General features: G+C 37.1%; 1 protein-coding gene across 1 annotated transcript; it reads left to right on the forward strand.

The window, feature by feature from the left end:
- Window positions 1-3579: 3579 nt before the first annotated feature.
- LOC106050267 (uncharacterized) lies at window positions 3580-9100 on the forward strand. Its single transcript, XM_056011181.1, has 3 exons — window positions 3580-3872; window positions 6110-6286; window positions 7585-9100. The coding sequence occupies exons 1-3, from the start codon at window positions 3815-3817 to the stop codon at window positions 8586-8588; spliced, it is 1239 nt and encodes a 412-aa protein (XP_055867156.1). The 5' UTR covers window positions 3580-3814; the 3' UTR covers window positions 8589-9100.

Below are 9100 nucleotides of genomic sequence, written 5' to 3' on the forward strand. Positions count from 1 at the left end.
GGATAAAAATAGGACCATATTAGGACAAAGTTTTTTTTTGTATACTAATGACATAAGTGTTTTAAGTGGCACCTAATTATTGCAAACGTATTGAATCAGGATGTTACTGTGTTTTGGGGATTTTTGTAAACGTACGCTTATCACCGTAATCTGCTCTATAATACAATGTAAATAAATAGTGCAATGTAACGCAATTATAACTAAAATCACTCCAGATTTCAACATGATGAATAACCCGTTTATTGCGTAAGATCAACATGACATGACAATGGAGGTGGCAGTGTTGTCGTGCAGTCTAAATGTCTAGCGAATTGGTACACGCTACTCAGCCTGGATTCGGGTCGAGGTCACATGATTACGGGGACGTAACAGGAAAGGGGGGTGGGAGGAAGTGGAGAGTTGGAAGTACTTAGACCCTGGACCGCGATACTTAGACCCAAGGTCTTAAACAAAAAAAAGTGAAAAGAACAAAACAATAAATAAATGCATTGTACCCGTGGCGTACAGCAGTGTTTCCCAAAGTAGGGTAAGCGTACCCCCAGGGGTAAGGGAAAAGTTTGATGGGGGTACGCGTTGCACATGGTTAACTATGCTGATTTGTTTTTTGTAATTCCAGTTTAGTTTATAAAGTAGAACAAAATACCATTCCTTTTTATTATGCAAATTTTTACCAACCTCCAACACGACGCTATTTTACTTTTGAAGACGAAGTTCTACAAAGATCACGAAATGGAACCAAACAGACACAGTCGACACGCCCACTTTTTCAAAGTAGAAACTATGTTTCCATTTGTTTTTTTGAATGTTTTTTATTTGTCTCTGAAGCATGCAAAAAATAAACTCAGTAATGGAATACTTAATTGTGATAGAGTAATTATTATTTTGCCTACAAAAAAAAACAAAACTAAATAAATATTGATTGTTATTGAAATAAATCCTTTTTGTCGTTACAAAAATTCTAGAAGGGGTACGCATAAGTCAAAAGTTTGGGATACAGGGGAGAGGGGTGAGCTCCTCACATGGGCGCCGGAGCGTAGCACAAAATATCCTGTGTTTCTGTCGGTACAGATTATTCGTTCGGCAACTTTATACACTGCCTGACTGTTCTTATGCAAATAGGAATTAAGCAGGTGACTGAAATCGGTGTCGAAATTTAAAAGCATGTTAGACAAGCACTTAACTTTTTAAAATTTTATCACTATATAGTTCTTTATTGTAAATGATACCTTCTAAATAGGAGCGGTAAGTGCTTTTGAGAACAATCAATTCAAATCGGGTAAAACTAACAACTTGAAACAGTAGAATGAGTCGATTATCCCATTTACATAGCATATTTGAAATAATTCCTGGATCGTGATAAAATTGAGAGAGAGAGAGAGAGACAGATAGAGAGAGAGAGAGAAATTAAAAATAAAATGTAAACTTCCTGCCATTGTATTGAACTCCTTGTTACTGTTTAAAACAGTGGCTCTCAAACTAATTTGTCTCGTAAACCCCTTGCGTTGTTTTTCAGTAATCGATAGACCTTCTTCTTAGCTAATTATGCATTTTTGAAAATGTACCAACATCGTGTTTTTTTTTCTTCTGATTTCTAAATCTTATTTATTTATTAATAGAATTTAAATTATAAAAAACAAAATTAAAAAAAAATGAGAAAAACGAAAAATGAAGTAGTATGCTTATACTGTTATTTTTGTGCATTTTAAGCAGTTTAAACATATATCCATTTTGAATGAGAGTAACAGGCCCAAAGTTGTTTGTACCATAGAAATATCCAAGATTCAGAAAAAGCTGGATAATTGGACTGGGACAAAATATTTCGGTTCAAAACAACTCATCTCATTTTGTGATACAAGTATCTTATGAGTTCAACATTTTTCCATAAATAAGTCTTTCTTTAAATATGTGCAACCAATTCGTTGAAGAGAATAATAATTATAGAACCTGAGGAATTAGATTAAACTGTTCCCCATATGCCATAAGGGAGGATCATTTTCATGTTTTGTTCCGTGTATTTCTGTACCCATTTGTCAACAGCAGAAGAGACTTCAAGAGACTGACACTTTGTGCATCCATAAGCAGAATTGTTACATGGGATATTACCGCATTGTTGCGTAAAAATTACATCTGTAATTCAGCACAAGGGTTTTCAAACAAACTTTTGATTGTTGTGAGGCGACTTGTATTGACCTAGTTTCGTTTAGAGATTATGTTAGTTTTGTGAATAAACAAATTGTGCATTGTTTTTAGCGACGGTAAAAGTAGTGACGTAGGCAGACGAATGACGTTGCAGAATATGGGTACATGAAGAAGGAGAACAAGATGGCTAGGGCTTAAAGAAAGCAGGATATTGATAGAGACAGCTAAGTAAAGGACGGATAGGGAGACAAGACGATCATTCCCATCTGTAAAAACAAAACATTAGTTGAATTATTCAGAAGTATTGTCCAGTATGTTATATTTAATTGTGATGTCCCTTGGCTAGTTTGAACTCGCGCATTAGAATAAGTGAAGTAGTGTAGAGTTAAACAACACACACCATCCAAGCCAGGAGAGCTTCTCTAGAGACAAGAAATACGATTTCCAAGCACGATTTAATTAAGTAGTGACTCCATAGCAGGAGAGTTCCTCCTGATCTTTCCGTAGCTGATATTCTATTTTTTTTTCACTCTCGTATTGGAAGTCGTCGTAGACCCCTGGGGTTCTATAGAGATCATCGGCTGGCTGCCTGGTCGTGCGGTATGCGTGCTGGACTGTCGTTAGAACTTGTTGATGGTCCCGGGTTCATATCCTGCTCTCTGCCACAGGGCCGGTCCTACAGGTTGCGGGGCCCTATGCCAAACGGATTTCGCGGGGCCTAATTTGGGTTTTGATAAGGATAATAAGTGAAAATTAAGTTTTTGCATTAGAACATAAATTCGTCTTTGCATTTTATTCATACTTTACTAAGTATAAAATCACTGTTAAATTAACTTTACTAGCCATCTACAGTAGATAGTAGTTTTCCAACAAAAAAACAGGTAAACATCAGATCTGCCTTTTAGATTTACTATCGACTCGCAAAATATCGATTTTTTTTTATATAAGAGGTTGAGATAGATTTAGATCTATATCTGTATGCTAGTGGCTATCTAAGTAAATAAGTATTAGAAGTTCTTGTTTTGGTTAAAATTCGGCTTATTATTACATTTTTATTAAATGAAAGCTGACAATGCCTTTTTTTAATCGCGAGTAGGACTGGCGTTTTCCATATTGAAAGACACATCGAAATGACAATTTTGTCTGTTTTAAGATTTGCATCAGTTTTCAGAAGATTTTAATAATTTCAGGTGATTTTCATGACATTTCTTATATTTTATAATTTCATGAGAATTCTAGGAACCCTTTAATAATAATTTAAAATGGTTTAATTTAATAATTTACACCTACAATTCGCATCGCGCGGGCCTATGAAAGTCCAGGGCCCACTGCGGCCGCATAGGTGGCAGTGGCCTAAGACCGGCCCTGCGCTGCCATCCCTGAAGCGCGGGAGGTTTGGACTAGGAAGTAAATTACCTTCAACTCTGAATGAGCATCCGAAAAAAAAAAAGAAAGACCACTTTGTGAATCACTGGTTTAAAAAAGGCAATATCTTTCTTGCTGAGCTTCTATAAATAGATCTAAATGTCCTATGTGTAGGCTTATACACAGTTCAAATAAAGCGCGCAAACATTTAATTAAATTAAATGACATTTTGTGTGTGTGTGTGACATTTAGTTTTTACTAGTATAAAACTGTTAAGGAAATAGCTACTTGTGAACTAAATGTAAGAAAAATGATCATAAATGTTTACCTTTATATCTGCTTGATTTCATTTGGGAAAGTACATTCAGGTAACTATTTAAATGATATTAGCCTATTAAGCCCTATTATTATCAATTAATTGTGTACATAACTGTTTCCTGACTTACGCGAACCCGTTCTAGAATTGACGTAACCCTAAGTACCCCTCACCCCCACCATTGAACCCAACCACTGAACACCACCCCCGAAAAAAAAGGATTTTAGGCCTACATACACAAAATAATAGGTACTCCATCACAATTAAGTATTCAATTTGTGAGTTTATGTTTTGCAGACTTCAGAGACCATCAAACACATTCTAAAAAAAATGAAACACAGTTTTTACATGAAAAAGTGGGCGTGTCGACGGAAGTTGTAACATCCCTATTCATTTCCTGAAATTTGTCTTACAATCTAAAAATAAGCATCGTATTTGAGTTTGTAAAAACTTAAACTAAGTAATAATAATATTATATTTTATTCTAATTTATAAAGTAAATTGGTATTTTAAAAAAATCAGCATAGTTAACTATGTGCAACATGTATCCCCTGGGGGTGCGCATACCCCACTTTGGGAAACACTGGTGTACACCAAGGAGGCAAGCCATACAGGACAATGCCCAGTGATTAGATAAATTCGGAGAATAAAAATAAAGATGGAAAAGATCTCATATTTATTTTAAAATAATAGAGTTTTTGTTTTCCTCTTAAACTCACAATCGACCCTTCAAGATAGTATTTTGGTATATAAAGTAGGTCAAAGGGTAGGTTTCCATATTTTAGCACAATGAAACTGCGCACAAAAATGGAAAAAGTGCTTTTTTTTTACAATGACTATATCAATCAATCATGACGCATTAAAATAGTAATTAGGTCAGGGTTAGGGTTAGCTAATGCGTGAAGGATACACAAATTTCAAGTTATATTTCTGCAGCCAAGCACTGAAGCCTTCAGGTATCGTCTCTCAAAAAATAGGTTGTCTCTCAAAAATGTAGGTTGTCTCCCAAGAAGTAGGTCGTCTATCAAAAATGTAGGTTGTCTCTCAAAAATGTAGGTTGTCTCCCAAGAAGTAGGTCGTCTCTCAAAAATGTAGGTTGTCTCTCAAAAATGTAGGTTGTCTCTCTAGAAGTAGGTCGTCTCTCAAAAATGTAGGTTGTCTCTCAAGAAGTAGGTCGTCTCTCAAAAATGTAGGTTGTCTCTCAAGAAGTAGGTCATCTCTCAAAAATGTAGGTTGTCTCTCAAGAAGTAGGTCGTCTCTCAAAAATGTAGGTTGTCTCTCTAGAAGTAGAGCGTCTCTCAAAAATGTAGGTTGTCTCTCTAGAAGTAGAGCGTCTCTCAAAAATGTAGGTTGTCTCTCAAAAAGAAAGCCGTTTCTCAAGAAGTAGGTTAACTTTCAAGAAGTCGTTGGTCTCTCAAGATGTAGATTCCGTCTAAACAGCCGAATCGGTATCCCACAAAACATATATGGTAATGTGCATTTGTTTGTAGGAATAAAGTGCATTGCTTTACTTTTCTTTTTTTTTTTTTTTTGGGGGGGGGGGGTTTGTTCTAACAGCTGGCGAAATGATTCAAAAGAAAACAAGGAGCAATCCAAAGTATTTCCTTTCAATGCGTGATCATGAAATTCCAAAAGACTACAGACAAGACACAAATTCTAAAAGTGGCAGAAGAATCAGGGAAATGCTTGAAATGCGTGCAAGAAAAAATCTTCCAATTTTTATACACTAGACTTAAACATTGTAAAGGGACTAAAAATAAAGTCGACATAGATAGTTAGATACAGATAGACAATTGCATGCTAGGCACAACCTCCCACAGGAAGACATGAGTTGGCAGCGGGCAGGGTTCGAACCGGGACCATCGAAACTTCTCAATCACAATTCCAGAGCACCTACCTCACGACCAAGTCACTAGTCACCTAGTTTAAAAGTGCTAGAAATAAAAGCGACATAGTGACAAAAAAATCTGATGAATGTTTCCAATATGTTAGATAGACCTACCAACTATTATACCGTAAGACTTTCCAGATAGTGGTTTTCATTCTTACCTAGCACTTTAGGTTTATATTTTTAAATTACTAAACCAGGTCGAATGTCGTTGTTATTATCAATATCTTTGCTTTGTCTATAGCGAATATTAAATTTGTCTCCAAAGTATACAGTTTTAACTTCTTTTTTCAAGTTGTTATTATGCATTGTTAACATTCTGGATTTAAACATGAAAGAAAGAAAAACATTGTTTTCCTTTTCATAGCATGTATATAAATCTATATCTATATTTGAAACAGATGGGGAGATAATTCAAGAAGTTACCAGGTACTACAAACACAATCCAAAGTGTTGTCTCTCTTTAAGTGAGCTGAAAACTTCTGGAGAATGTGCCAACTACTCTAAAGATGACAGCTTTGAAAGTGCTAAAGCTAAGATCGATATAGTGGCAGAACCATCCAAGGAATTCTTGAAATGTAAGGCAAACATTTAGTGGGCTTTTTTATTCTGGGGTATCTGTTGATCGATACGATACGATACGTAACTACGAATCGTCATACTAAAAACATTTTTGTTGTCCTTTTAGTGCAGACGAAACCATCAGGTGTGTCTTGCGATATTTATTATTATCACTTCATTAAGTAAGTTACCGAACAATACAACGAATGTAATCTTTTTTTTTAGCCGTGTGTCAAGATACTTATAATATAGCCTCCTTCAGTCGCGATACGACTATGGATTACCTCTTAGAAATGAGAAGAATGTCTGGACATTAGCTGTGGTTGGAGCGATGTCGCCCATGCATCAGTTTCCCTCCTCTCTCCACGCAGCTGATGTATCCAAAGGAACGGCAAGCACCAATACAGTCTGGGGTCAGCGGCATCGCAGGCTCTGCCACGGTGTAGAACTGAGTGCTGAAAACTGCCTAAGGGTCGCCTGCTCCCGAAGCCTTTCACATGATGGGGTATAGCTGCAAGGCCACAATGGTTTGAATTCAGAGTTTTTGCTTCTCCTAGGTGGGTAGCCAGCCAAGGCTAACGAGCCGCTTCTGGCCGAAGCTTACTTGTTTAGGCGCCAGTTACTCGCCTTCGCCCCCTCTCCTGTTAGTGAAAACAATTCCGCCTGGACTCAAGATCTGGGCCAGGAGTTGTACTGGTTGACAGAGGCTCTTTGAGACGCATGCCATTAGGAAGCATTTATATGTAGTAGAGGAGTGCTTATATCCGTTACCACTTCCGGCAATGAGAACCTTCCGGAACCAACATACGGATACGTATAATATTATACCTTTAATGATAAGATAAAATACGAGCTTAAAGTAGGAGTAAAAGATGTGTCATCCGTAAGCACTATAAAGATCAACTCAGGTGCCATTTTGCCCTCACTGGCATAGAGGAAAGTAGCTCGCAGCAGATGGCCTCTGAAAGACACAATTGGAAAGCTCTCACGAAGGCTGCTGGACACAATTTAAAGGCCCAGAAGAAACTGTTGTAGAGGCGCAGAAAATGTAAAGGAAACTTAAATTTACCCCCGACGGACAACGGCGTCGTCTGAATAGGATGTGGAAAAATATGCAGGTCGCAAATGGGTTTGCGTAGCTATGTGAAACACTGGACTCATCATTAATCTTCGTAATCGAAGACACTTCCATTAATTAATTACTTAAGATACGTATTTCTATTAATACGTTATACAAAACTTAAATACGTTTTTTTTAGTTTTATGTAAAGAGTTTGATCATTTGAAAATGTTTTGACTCTGATTTTTGTTCCAGCTTTTACATGCTCGTCATCACCGTCAGAGATTGTCGCCGGGGTGACAAGGTCACTCGTTGTAGAATGCTTGCTTTCAAATCACAACGTCACTGCATTGCCCTTCGTGATGTCCTTGACCCTGTCACACTCCAACAGCACAGGGGATTCAGCGTACACACACATTGCTACCCTAAACGGCTTTGATTCACACATTTCCGGGGACGCACAAACCTCTTTGGAAGCTCAGACCCATGGTGCCATCAACACAACGGGAGATTCCTTTCTACGAGTAACCTGGGCATACCCGATAGCAAATAGAGCTGGGGATTACCGATGTGATGCCATAGGGATCAGCGAGTCTGGAAAGCCCGCACGGCTATCGACTACTTCGAAAGTCACGCTTGCAAGCCCTGAGAGTGAGAAGGAACGAATTGTGGAGAAATTAAGGAATCAATCTATTCTGATAGAAACACTTGAGACGACACTAAATCGAACAAGCTTTGAAAATAGTCATGCGATTCTCGATTTAGAAAAAGAAATTCAAAGTCTGAAAGCGGCAGTGCAACAGCAAGGGAATAGACTTAATCAGTTTATTCCGATGAGTTTGCCTGTTCTGAAAAGCATGCTCTTCACTCCGTCCCCTATGTACAACGGGCGAAGGTACTTCTTATCACAAGCGAAATTTTTTTTTGACTCTAAAACTGCCAAGTCCAACTGTGAATACTTCGGAGGTTACCTGGCAGAAATAGACTCGGCGGAAGAATTCGGTTTTGTGAAATCCTATTTTTTGGCTTCCATGCCGTCTAGGTTTGTCTACATTAGTGGCACGGACGAGGCTCAGGAGAAGGTCTGGGTGCACACTCACAGCAAAACTCCAGTCAGGTATCTCAACTGGGGAAGCAACGAACCGTCTCATGGAAGGGAAGAGAATTGTGTAGGATACGACGCCAGGAGGGTGTTGGTGGACATCCCATGTAATTACTACGCTGAAACATCCACCTACATCTGCGAAATACCTGAATAGTGCAATTGTTCTATTTTATTCTTAGTCTATCTATCTATCTATCTATCTATCTATCTATCTATCTATCTATCTATCTATCTATCTATCTATTTATCTATCTATCTATCTATCTATCTATCTATCTATCTATCTAAAATGTTTATATGTCTATAAATTTTATCTATCTATCTATCTATCTATATACCTATCTACCTAACAATCTATCTATCTATATGTGTTTTATATTTCTAATGGACAAATTTGTCTTTAGCATTTATAGTCTTTATTGTCTTTAGCATTTATAGTCTTTATTGTCTTTAGCATTTATAGTCTTTATTGTCTTTAGCATTTATAGTTTTTATTGTCTTTAGCATTTATAGTCTTTATTGTCTTTAGCATTTATAGTCTTTATTGTCTTTAGCATTTATAGTATTTATTGTCTTTAGCATTTATAGTCTTTAATGACTTTAGTATTTATATTTATATAAATCTGTAATAGCTGTAGACCAATAACAATAAATCTATGCGATTAA

The sequence above is a fragment of the Biomphalaria glabrata genome, chromosome 14 (assembly GCF_947242115.1).
Source record: "Biomphalaria glabrata chromosome 14, xgBioGlab47.1, whole genome shotgun sequence".
NCBI lineage: Eukaryota > Metazoa > Mollusca > Gastropoda > Planorbidae > Biomphalaria > Biomphalaria glabrata.

What these genes read in the sequence shown, in the direction of transcription:
- LOC106050267 (XM_056011181.1), top strand. Translation starts at nt 3,815, where the DNA reads ATGATCATAAATGTTTACCTTTATATCTGCTTGATTTCATTTGGGAAA. An exon ending in ATTTGGGAAAGTACATTCAG is followed by an intron (nt 3,873 to 6,109) that starts GTAACTATTTAA and finishes TATTTGAAACAG; the next exon opens with ATGGGGAGATAATTCAAGAA. An exon ending in ATCCAAGGAATTCTTGAAAT is followed by an intron (nt 6,287 to 7,584) that starts GTAAGGCAAACA and finishes TTTTTGTTCCAG; the next exon opens with CTTTTACATGCTCGTCATCA.